The sequence below is a fragment of the Chiloscyllium punctatum genome, chromosome 33, assembly GCF_047496795.1.
Source record: "Chiloscyllium punctatum isolate Juve2018m chromosome 33, sChiPun1.3, whole genome shotgun sequence".
In the NCBI taxonomy this organism is placed as follows: Eukaryota; Metazoa; Chordata; class Chondrichthyes; order Orectolobiformes; family Hemiscylliidae; genus Chiloscyllium; species Chiloscyllium punctatum.
The window spans coordinates 4,347,734-4,365,644 of NC_092771.1; the positions used below are offsets into that span (position 1 = coordinate 4,347,734).

At 48.9% G+C, this 17,911-nt stretch overlaps 1 protein-coding gene across 1 annotated transcript in view; it reads left to right on the forward strand.

The window, feature by feature from the left end:
* Nucleotides 1–17,800, forward strand: part of mphosph10 (M-phase phosphoprotein 10 (U3 small nucleolar ribonucleoprotein)) — an 18,010-nt gene extending 210 nt beyond the window's left edge. The window contains 14 exon segments of the mRNA XM_072552752.1: nucleotides 4,908–5,247; nucleotides 5,249–5,405; nucleotides 5,408–5,482; nucleotides 5,485–5,552; nucleotides 6,595–6,616; nucleotides 6,619–6,724; nucleotides 7,471–7,639; nucleotides 9,813–9,954; nucleotides 10,283–10,350; nucleotides 13,306–13,443; nucleotides 14,239–14,349; nucleotides 15,194–15,301; nucleotides 15,689–15,919; nucleotides 17,513–17,800. Coding sequence (XP_072408853.1) covers nucleotides 4,908–5,247; nucleotides 5,249–5,405; nucleotides 5,408–5,482; nucleotides 5,485–5,552; nucleotides 6,595–6,616; nucleotides 6,619–6,724; nucleotides 7,471–7,639; nucleotides 9,813–9,954; nucleotides 10,283–10,350; nucleotides 13,306–13,443; nucleotides 14,239–14,349; nucleotides 15,194–15,301; nucleotides 15,689–15,919; nucleotides 17,513–17,662 — 1,885 coding nt within the window. The 3' untranslated portion in view covers nucleotides 17,663–17,800.
* Nucleotides 17,801–17,911: the final 111 nt, after the last annotated feature.

Here is a 17,911-nt window from a genome sequence, read left to right on the forward strand (position 1 = left end):
GGGGGGAAAGAGGGGTGGCGGGGGGGGGGAAGAGGGGTGGCGGGGGGGGGGAAGAGGGGTGGCGGGGGGGGAAGAGGGGGGGAGAATGAGGGGTGGGGAGGAGGTGGGGGGAAAGAGGGGTGGGAGGAGAGGGGGGGGGAAAGAGGGGTGGGGAGGGGGGGCGGAAAGAGGGGTGGGGAGAAAGAGGGGTGGCGGGCGGGGGGGAAAGAGGGGTGGCGGGGGGGGGAAAGAGGGGTGGGAGGAGGGGGGGGGAAAGAGGGGTGGGGAGGGGGGGGGGGAAAGAGGGGGGGGAAGAGGGGTGGGGAGGAGGGGGGGGGGAAAGAGGGGTGGGGAGGAGGGGGGGGGAAAGAGGGGGGTGGGGAGGAGGGGGGGGAAAGAGGGTTGGGGAGGGGGGGAGGGGGGGGTGAAAGAGGGGTGGGGAGGAGGGGGGGTGAAAGGAGTGGGTGGGAGGAGGGGGGGGGAAAGAGGGGTGGGGAGGAGGGGGGGGGAAAGAGGGGTGGGGAGGAGGGGGGGGGGAAAGAGGGGTGGGGAGGAGGGGGGGGGGGGAAAGAGGGGTGGGGAGGAGGGGGGGGGGAAAGAGGGGTGGGGAGGAGGGGGGGGAAAGAGGGTGGGGAGGAGGGGGGGGAAAGAGGGGTGGGGAGGAGGGGGGGGAAAGAGGGGTGGGGAGGAGGAGGGGGGGGAAAGAGGGGTGGGGAGGAGGGGGGGGGAAAGAGGGGTGGGGAGGAGGGGGGGGGGGAAAGAGGGGTGGGAGAGGAGGGGGGGGGGGGGGAAAGAGGGGTGGGGAGGAGGGGGGGGAAAGAGGGGTGGGGAGGAGGGGGGGGGAAAGAGGGGTGGGGAGGAGGGGGGGGGAAAGAGGGGTGGGGAGGAGGGGGGGGGGAAAGAGGGGTGGGGGAGAGGGGGGGGGGGAAAGAGGGGTGGGGAGGAGGGGGGGAAAGAGGGGTGGGGAGGAGGGGGGGGGAAAGAGGGGTGGGGAGGAGGGGGGGGAAAGAGGGGTGGGAGGAGGGGGGGGAAGAGGGGTGGGGAGGAGGGGGGGGGAAAGAGGGGTGGGGAGGAGGGGGGGGGGAAAGAGGGTGGGGAGGAGGGGGGGGGGGAAAGAGGGGTGGGGAGGAGGGGGGTGGGAAAGAGGGGTGGGGAGGAGGGGGGGGGGGGAAAGAGGGGGTGGGGAGGAGGGGGGGGGGGAAAGAGGGGTGGGAGGAGGGGGGGGGGGAAAGAGGGGGTGGGGAGGGGGGGGGGAAAGAGGGGTGGGGAGGGGGGGGGGGAAAGAGGGTGGGGAGGAGGGGGGGGGGAGGAGGGGGGGAGAAAGAGGGGTGGGGAGGAGGGGGGTGGGGAGGAGGGGGGGGAAAGAGGGGTGGGGAGGAGGGGGGGGAAAGAGGGGTGGGGAGGTGGGGGGGAAAGAGGGGTGGGGAGGAGGGGGGGGGAAAGAGGGGTGGGAGGAGGGGGGGGAAGAGGGGTGGGGAGGAGGGGGTGGGGAGGAGGGGGTGGGGAGGAGGGGGGGGGGGAGGAGGGGGGGGAAGAGGGGGGGGGAGGAGGGGGGGAGAAGAGGGGTGGGGAGGAGGAGGGGAAGTGGGGTGGGGAGGAGGGGGGGGGGGAAGGGGGGGGAGGAGGGGTGGGAGGAGGGGGGGAGGAGGGTGGGGAGGAGGGGGGGGGAAGGGGTGGGGAGGAGGGGGGGGAAGAGGGGTGGCGGGGGGGGAGAAAGAGGGGGGGGGAAAAGAGGGGTGGCGGGGAGAAGGAGAGAGGGACCTGAGGGGGGGAGGAGAGAGGGACTTGGGGGGGGGGTGGAGAGAGGGACTTGGGGGGGGGGGGGGTGGAGAGAGGGACTTGGGGGGGGTGGAGAGAGGGACTTGGTGGGGGGGTGGAGAGAGGGACTTGGGGGGGGGGGTGGAGAGAGGGACTTGGGGGGGGTGGAGAGAGGGACTGGGGGGGGTGGAGAGAGGGACTGGGGGGGGGGGGAGAGGGACTGGGGGGAGAGAGGGACTGGGGGAGAGAGGGGACTTGGGGGGGGGGGAAGAGGGACTGGGGGGAGAGAGGGACTGGGGGAGAGAGGGACTTGGGGGGGGGGGAGAGAGGGACTGGGGGGAGAGAGGGACTGGCGGGGGGGAGAGAGGGACTGGGGGGGGGGGAGAGAGGGACTTGGGGGGGGGGGAGAGAGGGACTGGGGGGGAGAGAGGGACTTGGGGGGGGGGTTTTAAAGAGGGACTGGGGGGAGAGAGGGACTTGGGGGGGGGGGGGGGAAGAGGGACTGGGGGGAGAGAGGGACTGTGGGGGGGGGGGAGAGAGGGACTGGGGGGAGAGAGGGACTTGGGGGGGGGGGGGGGAGAGAGGGACTGGGGGGGGGAGAGAGGGACTGGGGGGGGGGGAGAGAGGGACTTGGGGGGGGGAGAGAGGGACTTGGGGGGGGGGGGGGAGAGAGGGGACTTGGGGGGGGGGGAGAGAGAGGGACTGGGGGGAGAGAGGGGACTTGGGGGGGGGGAGAGAGGGACTTGGGGGGGAGCGAGGGACTTGGGGGGGAGGAGGGGGGGACTGGGGGGGGGAGAGAGGGACTTGGGTGGGGGGGGACTGGGGGGGGGGAGAGAGGGACTTGGGGGGGGGGGAGAAGAGGACGGGGGTGGGGGGGGGGAGAAGAGGGACGTGGGAGAGGGACGGGGTCGGGGGGGGGAGAAGAGGGACGTGGGAGCGGGACGGGGGTGGGGGGGGGAGAAGAGGGACGTGGGAGAGGGACGGGGTAGGGGGGGAGAAGAGGGACGTGGGAGAGGGACGGGGTAGGGGGGGGAGAAGAGGGACGTGGGAGAGGGACGGGGGTGGGGGGGGAGAAGAGGGACGTGGGAGAGGGACGGGGGTGGGGGGGGAGAAGAGGGACGGGGGTGGGGGTAGGGAAGAGTGCCGTGGGTGAGGGCCGGCGGGTTGGGGGGGGAGAAGAGGGGCGTGGGCGAGGGCCAGCGGGTTGGCGGGGGGGAGAAGAGGGACGTGGGAGAGGGACGGGTTGGCGGGGGGAGAAGAGGGACGGGGGTGGGGCTTGGGAAGAGGGCCGGCGGGTTGGGAGTGTGGGGGATGTGGTTGAGGGACGGCGTGTTGGGGGTGGGGGGGTACGTGGGAGAGGGACGGCGGGTTGGGGGTGGGGGGGGAACGTGGGAGAGGGATTGGGGGTGGGGGGGGAACGTGGGAGAGGGATTGGGGGGTGGGGGGGGGAACGTGGGAGAGGGATTGGGGTGTTGGGGGGGAACGTGGGCGAGGGATTGGGGGTGTTGGGGGGGAACGTGGGCGAGGGATTGGGGGTGTTGGGGGGGGAACGTGGAGAGGATTGGGGTGTTGGGGGTGAAAGGGGACGTGGGAGAGGGATTGGGGTGTTGGGGGGTGAAAGGGGACGTGGGAGAGGGATTGGGGTGTTGGGGGTGAAAGGGGACGTGGGAGAGGGATGGGGGTGTTGGGGTGAAAGGGGACGTGGGAGAGGGAAGAGGGGTTTCGGGGTGGGAGGGACGGTGGGGAACGTGGGAGAGGGAAGAGGGGGGGGAGGGTGGGAGAGGGAAGAAGGGGGCGGGAGGGACGGGGGGAGGTTGGGAGAGGGTAGAGGGGGGTGGGAGGGACGCGGGGGGAGGGTAGAGGGGGGTGGGAGGGACGCGGGGGGAGGGTAGAGGGGGTGGGAGGGACGTGGGGGGAGGGTAGAGTAGCGGGGGGGAGGGACGGGGGAGGGTAGAGTAGAGGGGGTGGGAGGGACGGGGGAGGGTAGAGTAGAGGGGGGTGGGAGGGACGGGGGGGGGGTGGGAGGTGAGAGGGACGGGGGGAGGGAAGAGGGGGGTGGGAGGGAAGAGGGGGTGGGAGGGACGGGGGGAGGAAGAGGGGGTGGGAGGGACGGGGGGAGGGTAGAGTAGAGGGGGGTGGGAGGGACGGGGGGGAGGGTAGAGTAGAGGGGGGTGGGAGGGACGGGGGGGAGGGTAGAGTAGAGGGGGTGGGAGGGACGGGGGGGAGGGTAGAGTAGAGGGGGTGGAGGGACGGGGGGGAGGGTAGAGTAGAGGGGGGTGGGAGGGACGGGGGGGGAGTGTAGAGTAGAGGGGGGTGGGAGGGACGGGGGGGTGGGTAGAGTAGAGGGGGGTGGGAGGGACGGGGGGGGAGGGTTAGAGTAGAGGGGGGGGGAGGGTAGAGTAGAGGGGGGGAGGGTAGAGTAGAGGGGGGTGGGAGGGACGGGGGGGAAGGGTAGAGTAGAGGGGGGTGGGAGGGACGGGGGGAGGGTAGAGTAGAGGGGGGTGGGAGGGACGGGGGGGGGAGGGTAGAGTAGAGGGGGGTGGAGAGGGAAGAGGGGGTTGCGAGAGAAGAGGGGACCAAGGAAGTGGGGGGACTCGAGACCAAGGGCACTGTGGGAAGTGGAGACGGGGAGCTAGGGTGCAACTAGTTGGGGGTAGTCGGAGGAGGGAGGTGGTGTCGGAGAAGGGGCAGGAAGAAGGAAGGGATGGGGAGGGGTAAAGAGGGTGTGTGAAGGACGTGACTAGTACATGGAGGGTGGATGGGAGGAGAAAGGAGACAAGGGAAGGGGCAGGTAGGAGGACAAGGAATGGAAGGAGGAGGACGGGGAGAAGAATGAGTAGAGGGGTGAACAGGAGGGTTGGAAAAGGATCCTTGCTGGATGAAAGGGAATGGGAAATCAAGAGAAGGAATGTCAATCTGATGGGGAGGGGAATAGGGCAGGCGAGAGGGGTAAGATGCAGGCAGAGAGGGGAGACAAGGTAAGGAGAGGATAGTGGGGTCAGGACTGTGTTGGATTGGCGGAGGGGGATACGGACAGGAGAGGGGAGAAGGGTAGGGAGGGGATGGGGGGGTAAGAAGAGGGCAGGGTTGGGGTGTGGGATGGAGAGAGTGTTGAGGGCAGTTTGTGAGGGTGAGATTGTGGATTTAACATTATCCCTTTCATCTCCTAGTGTACAGGATGGTTTGGCATCAGACCTCACTCTTCTCACTAAGGAGCTATATGATTTACAGAAAGCTCAAGAGGCAGGTTTGCCTGCTGGAAGTCCACTGAAGGAGCTGATTGTGGAACAGTTTGATGAAGAGCAGATCTGGCAGGAGATCGAACTGCAGAACAATTCAGTCTTAAACTATTTCAAAGATACAGTGGCATTTTTGCAGCAGGCTGCTATTATCAGGCTGATTGAAACAGAAAATGCAGAGCTTGACAATCCTAAGGAAAAGTTTGAAAATGAGTTTACAAAACAAGATGAGACAACAAAGGGCAATGATGGAAAACAGGGAGAGTTAAAAAACAGACGATAAAGAGAAAAGACTTCGAAAAGGTTCAGAAACTGAAAATCTTAGTGATGAAGACTCTGAACTTAACTTTGATATTGATGAAGTTGAGAAAAAGACTAAAGTCCAGGGAAAGAGCTCGAGATTTACTGACAGCTCTGAAATAGATGATAAATTTTTAGACTTGCAGAAATGGAAAATTTTTTAGAAAAATTTGAGAAGGAAGAAGCGATGCAGAAAGATGATGATGAAATTCATTATTTGAAGATATTCCCTCTGAAGATGAAGAACTTGTCCCCAAAATAAAGACTAAAAGAAAGGTAACAAAATTACCACAGTGTTCTGCCTCACTGCATGATGACCCTGAACCCTGCTCCATGACAGAGAGAAGCCCCACCCCTAACAGCACTGACCTCTGCTCTCTAACCCCTGCTCCGTAACAGCACTGATACTTGCTACCTGAACCCCCCTTCTTGATGATATCCCTGACCTCTGCTCCTTAAAGACCTGGCCTCCCCCTGCTCCTCAACAGCAAAGTAAATGCTGAGGATGTTTCCCCTTATAGGAAGGTCTAGGACCAAACAGTATAGTCTCAGAATAATGAAGCGCCAATTTAAGACTGAGAGAAAGAGAAATTTCTGGAGATTGAGAGTTTTTGGAAGTTCCCATAGAGAACTGTGGGTGCAGAGTTCTTTTGTATATTTAAGACTGAGGTAGATTGAGTTCCCTCCTGACCAAGAATCTTAAGATTATGGGGAAATGCAGGAAAATAGATGAGTGTCAGATCAACCATGATCCCATTGAATGGTAGAGCAGGCTCAAGGGTCTGAGCTGTCTACTCCTGTTCCTAATCCCTATGAAAGGAAACCTCGCAACGTTTACCCTGTCAAACCCACTAAGGTTCTAATACACCTCAGAGATTGGAATTCGCAAGAATGACATTCAAAGAGTAGAAGTCCAAACCTGTTCAACGTTTGCTCATACAACAATCCCTCTGTTCTAAGGACTGTCCTATTGAGCCTTCTCTGAACTGCCTCCAATGAAACGATGCCTTTCCTAAAGTAAGGAGACCAAAATTGTTTTAAGTACTTTAGATGTGGTCTCATCAGCACCCTGCATAGTTGCAATAAACTTTCCAACTCATTTGGAATAAGGGCCAATGTTCCAATAGCCTTCCTGATTTACCTTTCATGAAGGTCCTCACATCTGGCTCCCTCTCTGTCTCTACATCTATCTCCTTCACTCTGACTCCCTCTCCCACCCTGTCTCCCGCGCTATCTGTGCTGAGTGCTGCACATTGTGGACAGTCATGTTGTCAGATGAAACCAGAGTCAAATTTTTACGGATTTTTGTTGTTTGAAGAGTTCCAGAAACCTACAGTACAAGGATTCTTTGACCCAGTTGAGGATGAGAAACCCATGGTAAAAGACAACGATGAGAAGAAAGAAAGTGTTGATGCAGAAGAATTTGAGCCGGAGGAAGAAACAGATGAGTATGTTTTCTGAGGTTGATACCTTAACCTATAAGCCTAAAAAGCCATATCGCACTGGGTTCAGTCTCCAATTGTTGACTCTAAACTCCCACTCCAACCTCAACCTCTGACAGTTCAAATGACTGGCAGAAACAGCACTTTTGGCCAATAGTTTGGTGTGCCACAGGTGGAATATAAAACCCCTCAACAGGACCATCTCTCATCCTCTTCATTACCTAGGAATTTAAACGCAATTTATCTGTTTCCTGTGTTCCATATGATCCAGGTGACTATTGCCAGAGTTTGTTCCGTTATTGTCTACAATTAACTCCCAATTTGTAGAGGACTAACACCCAGTTTACTTTTTTTCCTTTTTAAATATCTAGAAATTCTCACCATTTTTATATTTCTAACTAGCTTTCATACTCAAATTCTTTCCTCCTGATTAATCTTCTAGTCATTCTGTACCATTCTTTATATTCTCATGAATCATCTGACCTGTCACTTATCATTGCACAGGTATTTTTGTTTTCCTTGAGTTTCATGCTTTCTCTAAGTATTTTAGTTACCAACAGATGGGGAGACATCCCTTAATTTTTTTTAGTAGTAGGAATATACTTATTCTGAGTATTCAGCAATAACCCCTTAAATGCCAGTGACTGTCTCTCTATTGATCTATCCATTGAAAGTAGACATATTCTTTTTACAAACTAAAGTGTATTTATTAATTAATATTGCATTAATGTGGGTTCCTTTCTGTGATCCAGAAACCAGGAGGAGATGGCTGAGTTGGAGTGTGCCCAAGAGGCCAAAGGGGCAAATCAGAAAGTTCGCTTTAACCTGCCAGATGACAGTGATGGGAAAAAATTAGCCAGTGTGACAGGAGGAAACAAACCAGAAGAGACAAAGTCAACCTTTGAGAAGCGGCAAGAAAAGGTGATTATTGGAATTACAGTGAACACATACAGGGCATAACATCCAACACAACATTTCAGCTTAAAGAAAGCCCTGAAAAGTATCCCCTGTGTACAACACAAGATCTTGACATTGCTTCCACAAAGGACTTATTAGGAAGATGAGCAATGGTTTTGTCAGAGAGCTGAGCAGAACGAACAATACAGCACAGGAACAGGCCCTTCAGCCTTCCAAGCCAGCACTGACACATATTTGACCTTTCATACTAAAACTGTCTTTATGTGCAGGATCCATACCCCTCAATTCTCTTCCTAATCATGTATTTGTCCAGGTGTTTCCTGAATGCTGCTATTGTGCTGCCTTCCACCACCTTCTCTGGCAACACATTCCAGGCACTTACCACGCTTTGTGTGAAAAATGTGCATTGCACATCTCTTTAAAACCTCCCACCTCCTCCCCCCCCCCCCCCCCAAACCCAAAATCTTGAACCTCTGTCCCCTCATAATTGATCTCCCCACCATGGGGAAAAATTCCCTTTATGTATCAATACTCCTAATGGTTCTGCCATTCACTGTATATTTTCCACCTGTACTTAACCTTCCAAAATGCACCACCTCACATTTGCCTGGATTAAACTCCATCTGTCATTTTTCTGTCCATGCCTCCAACTGATCTATATCCTGCTGTATCCTCTGACAATCCTCCTCACTGTCTGCAACTCCACCAATCTTTCATCGTTCACTAACTTACTAATTAGACCAGCTACGTATTCCTCCAAAACACTTATATAGTCCACGAACAACAGAGGTCCCAGCACTGATCTCTGTGGAACACAACTAGTTACAACCCTCTATTCCGAAAAGCACCCTTCTACCACTACCCTCCTGTGACTAAGCCAGTTCTGTATCCATCTTGCCAGCTCACTGCGATACCTTTTGATTTCACTTTTTGTACCAGTTTGCCGTGAGGGACCTTGTCAAAGGCTTTGCTGAAGTCCATGCAAACAACAACTGCTTTTCCTTCATCAATCATCTTCGCAACCTCTTCAAAAAAACTCAATAAAGTTAGTGAGGCATGACCTTGCCCACACACAACCATGGTAATAAGCACATTTGTTTCTTAATGTGTGTAGATCTTGTCCCTGAGAATCTTTTCTAATAATTTCCCTACCACAGAATGAGGCTCAAAGGCCTGTAATTTCTTGGATTATCCCTGCTACCCTTTTTATTAATAGGGCAGTTGGCTCTTCTCCAGTCGTCTGGGACCTCACCTGTGGCCAAAAGGTTGTCAGTGCTCCAGCAATTTGATCTCTTGCCTTCCTCAATATTCTGGGATCGATCTCAGCAGGACCTGGAGATTTATCTACTTTAATATTTTTTAGGATGCACAATACCTCTTCCCTTTTAGTAGCAACTTGGCTTAGAAATTTGACACTCCCTTCCCTGACATCATCCTCCACCAATTCTTTCTCTTTGGTGAATACTAACACAACGTATTTGTTTAGGACCTCACCTACCTCTTCTGGCTCCGTGCATAGATCCCTTACTTTGTCCTTGAGTGAGCTAACCCTTTCCCTGGTTATCCAGGTTTGAGATGGAAAACTTTGGAGCAAAGTTCTGTAGATTGGGGCATGTGTGGCTAAAAGGTATTAGTGCTGGTAGTGGGCTGTGTGTAGTTATGGGGATAAGAATGGAAACAATGTGAAGGGATTTAGATATGATTTTAAATTTTTGGGGAAGCATAAGTGTTGTTTCAGAAATCAGGTGTTTTTCTCTCCATACATGCTGCCTGTTTTAATTTCAGATTTTCAGCGTCCACAGTATTTTGCAGATTTAAATATTTAAAGTTATGAAATGGTATTTAAAAGTTTGGAAACACTGGAAAGAGTAGATATAAGCAAACTACTATGTCTGATTGAAGGATGTGCCTTTGAGATTAACCATCAAGATATCTGGACAGAGAATAACACAATCATTTTTACTCTGGGTTTGGAGGTTGTGGAGTTAGTAATTGAAGCGTGATGTTCAGATTAGTGGCTAAAGGAACCAAAGGCTTATATACAGTTAGCATACAGATTGCTGCTTATTGTCCTGTCAATGTGAAATGTTTAGGTAGAATTACTAATCTCCAACCTGTGACCTCCACATAATGTAATTTGCAGGTAACCAGCATTATGTTGTTTTGTTTCCTATAGCTGAATGCTCAAATCCAACAACTGGAAATGTCTGCCTTGGAGCAGAAGCCTTGGCAGCTTCTGGGAGAGGTCAATGCTCAGAAACGACCAGAGAACAGCCTGCTGGAGGAGGACCTCCAGTTTGACCATGCAGTTAGGAAAGGTAAGTCTTACCTCCACACAATAACTTTGAAATGATGGGGACTGGGAGAGTGTTCATTCAGACATAATTATGTTGTTGGCATATTTATATGCATGTGTCTCTTTATGGGCAAAACTTAATTATGTTATTGAAAAATAATTACTGTTGATGCTGGAAATCTGAAATTAGAAATGAAAATGCACAGTGGGTCAGATAGCATGTATGCCAAGAAAAACCGTTTTAGGTCAGCAACCTCTCCTCAAAGTTCATAAATCTGATGATGAATCGTTGAGCTGTGTTGTAGTTAACTTTATATTGAGTTTGCGCTCCTTTCCATATCTATTTTCAGCTCCAGTTATCACTGAGGAGACAACACTTAAACTAGAGGATATTATTATTCAGAGGATTAAAGACCAGGTCAGTGGAAGTCTTTGTAGTACCTCCTGAATCAACGTTTCTGTTAGGTTTGTCGATTTTCCCCAGGTACTGTCAGCAAACATTTGTGAAGTTAGAGCCAGTTGTTTGTGCCATATAGCATGGTGTGACTAGCAACTAATGGTTTGGAACATTTTAACTGTGAATGTTGGTGCCTAATTGCACAGGCAGCTTGTGCATACCAAGTATGGTTTATTCACGTTTCAACTGCTGGAATGCCACCAATACAAAGTGGTCCTATTTAAATCAAACATAAAATAACAGCAAATTAGATAGTTCTCCTATGATACTGTAGTTGCATTCCCAAGCAACACTGTGTTATAGAAAATCATGCAATAGAAATAATGGGGCTATGGCGAGAAACAGAATTGGAGCGAACCATCAAAAATATGAGTAAAAATCTAAATAAAAGTAGTAGTTCGCCTAAGCCAAACAATAGCACAATCTAAGTAAATTTTGAGCTGTTGTATGGTACTGTATCAGAATCTTCAACTGATTGGCATTTACACCTGCTGGCTGCACTGCATTCTCACCGATCTTCAGATCCCATCCAATAATAACACTGCACAAGTCAGATCCAGACTGAAACCTGCCTTGATAGATCATGAGCTGAATCTTAATTTCTTTCACGAAGTGTCAGTTTGTCAAGTATTTTGGAGGGTTTCACAAAATCTATCAACTTATTTTACAAAACCTGCTTGATTTATTACCTACCCTGCCCTTTGGTGCTCCTCTCCCACATTCTAGCACCATCATCCCATGTGCCATTACCAAAACAACTGACCACTTCCTGGATATCCCAGAATTGACCAACATCCGTGGTGCACCCAGACAAGAGCTGTCAGTCCGGAGCTGCCCTGCATGGTTTCTGACATTGGCCCTGGATGTGGCAGACAGTGGAAAATTCATGCCTCTCTTTGTGAGAATGGAGATGCTGCTGATGGGGATGGGGTGATACAGAGTCAAGTATCTCCCAGAACAACAGAGGATGCCATTCTACTGAAACCATGCTAACCTGGATCAGGATAACTGTCCAGGCCAGTGCAGTCTCGATCAACTGAAGGAATGCATAGAATGCAGAAAGAAGATCAACGATCTTCTCCACTCGGCCAGTGAATTGCCACCATCTTCTCTTTCATACCTCATGCTCACACACTCTCTCTCTCTTTGTCTACTATTGTACCCACTATTTCCTGGAACATCTTCCCTGCTCACTCTCATCCTCGCTACCATCTGACCCTAACTAACCCTGAATCTCCTCTTCGCAGCCTACTCGCTCCTGAGTCTGACCACCCTGAGCAGCTGACTGACCATGTCCAAGCCCCTGTACTGGTATTATTTTGCAGTTGGTTATCATAATGATTAGTCACTGAAACAAGATTCACCTGAGTCTACAGATATTCTTTAACATCTAAACATATTTTTTAAACAAAAAAAAGATTAAAAAGCTCTTCATACAAACAACAAAGCCAAGTTTCAAGCTACCCCTCAACACTCCTTTTACCGTTAGTCAATTCAAGTGAAATTTCAACTCTCTAATCTCAACTCAAGTTTTTAGATTAACAGGATGCTCCCAGCTTCTTGTCCTCAGGCTGTAGAAACATTTTCACAATGCTTTTTCAAGTCCACTAGCACAAACATTTCATAATACCTTTCACAAAACTCTTTATGAGAAATGCACAAGCCAACTGATTACGTGATACCAACACAGAGTTCAATCTTGTGTATACTGTGACATCTAGTGCTGGGAATGAGAAATGTGTTAACAGCAAACAAGAGTTCGCTTTATTAAAAAAAAGTTGGCAATTCACAAATCATGTTACAGATAAATCACTTGTAATAAACATGCATTATAGGAGAACTACCTGTACAACAATGTGGGAAACACAAACTGAAAATGTAAATAATAGAATAAATTAATAAAATTTCAAGAATGGAAGTGGAGTTTTTGAAGTGGGATTAATGTTTCACATATATGTAAAATTTATGATGAAGTACGCTTTAAATGCTGCAGTTGCCCAAGTAAACATTGACGTTTCTCACCCTGAGATGTGGGTGGCATGTTTGTGTAATTAAGTCAAAATATGACACTTAATTTGCAAGAACAGAGAGATGGAGAAGGTGTTCATAGAGCTGTTCAAAATTATCAACAGGACAGCAAAAAACAATACAAATTAAATTATTTCATTTGTCAGAAAATCAAAGGTGAGCCCATTGTTGGAAAGGAATGTTTTGTTATGTGGCTGACATTTGGTGGAATAATTTAATACTCATTGCTGTAGTTAAATATGAGGTAAGAAGAAAGGAAAATGTAAATGTGGAAAATTAGTCCAGAGAGAAGCCGATATGTTCAGGGATAAAATATGTGTCCACCAATCAGAAATATCAAAATCCTTAGCAAGTTTTGAGAAGATTTGTAGTTCAGGGTGAGGTTTTGGATGTAGGTTTGCTCGCTGAGCTGGAAGGTTCATTTCCAGATGTTTTGTTACCTTACTAGGTAACATCTTCTGTGGACCTAAGGTGAAACAATGCTGAATATCAAAATCCTAGAACAAGTATTAGGGGGACCAGTGGGCCAGTGAGAGTGTGAAGGAAGGAATATGGTCCACAAACAGAACAGTTTGACAGGACCTGGAGCTGTGACAGGAGATTCCCCTCCCAAATGTTCAGTCCCACTTTGCTTTGTGGATTCATATGTATGTTCAGCATTTTCTGCTTCAACTAAGATTGATGAGATGAATGTTTGGAATTGGTACATTTAGTCTCCTTCAAACAATCAATTTTCCACAATGTTGTTCCTGAATGATTTACAGCCATGGGATAATTGGTTGGGTTTGGTTCTCTGCACTGTTTTCTTTTATAAGTTCTTAATTGGCAACTATTTAATGTACAGCAATCAGGTATTGATGGATAAGCATCATGTGCCATGTGTTACAGGCTTGGGATGATGTTATACGTAAGGAAAAACCAAAAGAAGAGGCCTTTGAATATAAAAAGAGACTCACCTTGGACCATGAGAAAAGCAAACTGAGCCTGGCTGAAGTTTATGAGCAGGAATATTTAAAGCAAACTCAGGTAATAATCTTGGTAATAATCTTTGGGGTGAATTGAATTTGAAGAGGAGTTCAGTTTTTAATATCTACGTTAGACAAAGGAAAACTTGAAACAGGACACAGTACCTGGCTCAGTGTTGATGTCAAGCATTATTGACACTCTGGCAACGGTCACTCAGGAGAAACAGTGGCATTGCAGTTAATATCATTAGACAAGTAATAACAACAGATCCAGATAACCTGGAGACATAGGTTCAGATCTCACAATGGAAACTTGTGAAATTCACATTAATTAGTTTGAGGTATAAAGATAGTCTCGGTTATGGTGACCAAGACAACTGTCATGAGCGGTTATAAAATCCTATCTGGTTCACTAATATCATTTGGGGAAGGAAATCTGCCATACTTATCTGGCTAGCCAACAAGTGACCCCAGAAACACAGCAATGTGTTTGACTCTTAACTGCTTCTAAAATAGTCAGGAACCTGCTCAGTTCAAGGACAACCATTCCAACTGATACCCACATCCTATGAAAGAATGAAGAAAAAAGAGCTTTCTGATTCGTCTCACCACACCTAAATGTTCACGTGTGTAACAGACAGAAATGATTCCAATGAAACTGTCCCCATAAAAGTCAGCACCTTTAGGTATTGAACCCCCCACCGTGAGAGTGAGCACCATCAGGACCTGCTGTCCCGGTGCAAGTGAGGACATTGTGAGTAAACTGAGATCACAGGCTAGGCCATTTTGGTGTGAGAGATTACATAGCTGAGATTACATATGTGACAGACTTTTAATTAAACTCTTGCAATCGCAGCAAATATCTGAAGTGGAGGAAAATGTGCAGCATGCTGAGATCCAGAGGTTGATGGATTCCCTTTTCCTTAAACTGGATGCACTTTCAAACTTCCATTTCACACCCAAACCGGTGAGTAAAAGAAACGCAAATTAGAGTCAAGCATGGTCTGCATGACTGTACCACTACATGTATGGCCTGTCTTCTCCCAGACTGTACTAGCACCCACTGGATAGTCATTTCCTCTGATGCATTGTTTGATATATGATATTCACTATACTGGAACTGCTGGCTGCTGGAACAATCAGATCAGCTGCATTTCTGTACCATGTTGATTTAACTGATTCCAACTAGGTGAAACCAAAGGTGAACCACAATGTGCTTCAGTTCCTATTACTTGCTCTGACCTCTGCTGGAATACAGGGTTGGAAATCCCTCATTTAAGGTTCACACAGTAAGAATGATCACCGGATGTGGGTGACCATGCAAGCAATTTTGAGATCTATAGCATACTAATTTCAGGTCTTCAGGAGAGAAAACTCTCAAACAAAACTACTAAAATAATAAGCACACGCTCCCTCAGTGCTGGGGTAGAATTGAAAGTTTTGGATTCAAACACCAAAAGATAAATGTCTACAATTCAACCACTGACTTTTTCTTTGATATTTAAATTTTGTGATTTGCGTAATTGACTACACTTGCTATCTAGGTGCAGTCCATTTGTGATCTTGTCACGCTTGTCCTAGGGGCAGGTTTACATTGCCCCATAGCACTCTGACTGGGATTTGTGTGGTGCAAAAATCAGTATCTGCCACAGCCAGAGGAAAAGTCACTCACAGCGAACACCCCCATGCTATGAGCAGCTCTCTAACCATTGAACTGAATCACCTTGTCTGTCAATTGGGGAGGTAGAACAAAATGTTTAAACTGTGCCAGTGGGGTCAGCTTTTAACAAAGTTTTTTTTTCTTTTGCCAGCCCATGCCTGAAGTGAAGGTGGTCTCTAACCTGCCTTCTATTTGTTTGGAGGAGGTGGCACCAGTGAATGTTAGTGATGCCACTCTGCTAGCACCAGAAGAAATCAAGGTAAGAGGTAAAAGAGGGAGATAGGATAAATCCCAACAGTTCTAAGGCTCTCCCTAGAATGGCACTGAGCCCCACTTTGCCCAATCCGTTTTAACTGATAACCGTTAGGAAAGGGTTGCAACATCAGCCTCAATGCTTATGATTTTAAAGGTGAACTCAAAGCTTGGACTTCTACTGTTGGCTATATTGGTGAATACCATGGATAAGAACGGGATCATGATCATACTGACTACAAAGCTACTCGTAGTTCAGATTCAACACATTTGACTGGCTATGCTGCAGCGTCACAGCATCAGTGAGGCTGAAAGAGAATGTGATGACAGGAGGCTGAAGAGTTTTGCAAGATCACTGGTTTATTTTTTGTGCTGTCTGGCCTGATAATTGCAGGAGAAGGGCCGAGCTGGAGAGATCCAGGGAGCCACAGAAAAGACAGCAACGGACAAGAAACGAGAGAGAAGGAAGAAGAAGAAACTGAAGCGTCTCCGACTGAAGGAGAAGGAAGCACGTCAGAAAGTGGTGGAGAAGTTGAATGTGAAGCTGAGTAATAAACAAGTGAAGGAAAAGAATGCTGAAAAATTGAGAAAATTGACCTGGGAAGGAAAGGCAACACTGCTGAAGGTGAGCACTGTTATGGGTTGATTAATGTCTGGTGTAGGCAGCGGTGTGATGAGACTTTTTAATGTGTGTCTCACTGAATGGGAAATAGAGAGATTAAGTTAATTTTACCACGTTTTATGTCCTTTAAATGGTTGCTTCCTCTGGCATATAATTACCATAAGTTCCATTATTCCTATTCACAGCAAATGTTTCCTTTACAGAATGTTCAGACCAGTTTCCTTCCATGTACTGCATCGAAATTTCAAACATTCTCCCCATTAGAATAAAAGCAAAATACTGTGGATGCTGTAAATCTGAAATAAATTCAGGAAAAAGTTATTCTAATTTGAAATATTAACTCCAGTTGACTCCATTTTACTCCACAGATTCTACCAAACCTTTTGAGTTCCTTCAGCATTCTCTTAATTCGTGTTATTCAATTTGTATCCATTCATGCTCAAAATCTCTGTACAGCAATGTCCGAGAAGCACTTAGAGTCATAGAGATGTACAGCATGGAAACAGCATGACGACCAGATATCCCAACCAATCTAGTCCCACCTTCAGCACCCGGCCCATATCCCTCCTGATAGAAAATACACAGCAGTTCTGTCACCATCTGAGAGAAAAGATAGTTTAATTTTATGATTGAGTCATTGTATAGAGGCCATCTGAATGGCAAGCCTATCCTTTTTGACTTGTGTATTTCCAACGTTCTCTCTCATGCTTGGTTCAATTCAATTATATCACACCTCTTTGTAGTACCTCTAAGTTTTGTATATATCTTATCACTTCAAAGTTTGTGAGAAGATTTGTAGCTCGGGTGCTTGTTGTTGTGGTTCTGTTCACCGAGCTGGGAATTTGTGTTGCAGACGTTTCGTCCCGTCTAGGTGACATCCTCAGTGCTTGGGAGCCTCCTGTGAAGCGCTTCTGTGATCTTTCCTCCGGCATTTGTAGTGGTTTGAATCTGCCGCTTCTGGTTGTCAGTTCCAGCTGTCTGTTGCAGTGGCCGGTATATTGGGGTCCAGGTCGATGTGCTTATTGATTGAATCTGTGGATGAGTGCCATGCCTCTAGGAATTCCCTGGCTGTTCTTGGAATTCCTAGAGGCATGGCACTCATCCACAGATTCAATCAATAAGCACATCAATCTGGACCCAATATACCAGCCACTGCAACGGACAACTGGAACTGACAACCGGAAGCGACAGATTCCAACCACTACAAATGCCAGATGAAAGATCACAGAAGCACTTCACAGGAGGCTCCCAAGCACTGAGGATGTCACCTAGACAGGGGACGAAACATCTGCAACACAAATTCCCAGCTCAGCGAACAGAACCACAACATATCTTCTCACTTAATGATCACTTACCATGTTATCTATTTTACTTAAGTCTCTCCTTTTGATACTGCCTGAAACATCAGTACCCCAAAAAGGAGTCCCCAGTTTATTGCAGTAGATTTTATATGCAGCACTGTGGAGAATTTTGTAATCTTCTTGCCTTTGATTTCCCATATAACTCACTATATTGCAGGGGTGGTGTCAGAAAGCTAAAATTTCTATTATAAAAGTGAATTTCTACCTAATTTTTTTGTTTTTAACCATTTAAAAGGATGAAGGGAAAGACAAAACTCTACGCTCGTCAAAGGCCTTTTTCTCCCAGTTACAAGATCAAGTAAAAGCTGATCTGAGAGGAGCCAAGATGAAAGCCAACAAGCAAAACAAACAGCAAGCTCTATCAACAAGCAAGCTGAAACTTTAATGCCATGCCCTTCAACTTCTTTACACAGATACTTACCTGCATCCTGTATCTACTTATAACTGTACATAAGAGCATTCCAGAATCATCTTTAATTTAAAACATGACAGTTTCTAAATAAAAGTTTTCTTTTATGCTGTATGGAGGTTTCTTTTTCACCTGTGTCACAAATGTTGGATAATACCTTTTGCTGGTTGCAGTACACACAAAATATCAAGAGTAAACAAAAGCTCTAAAAGTGTAGGTGGCTCA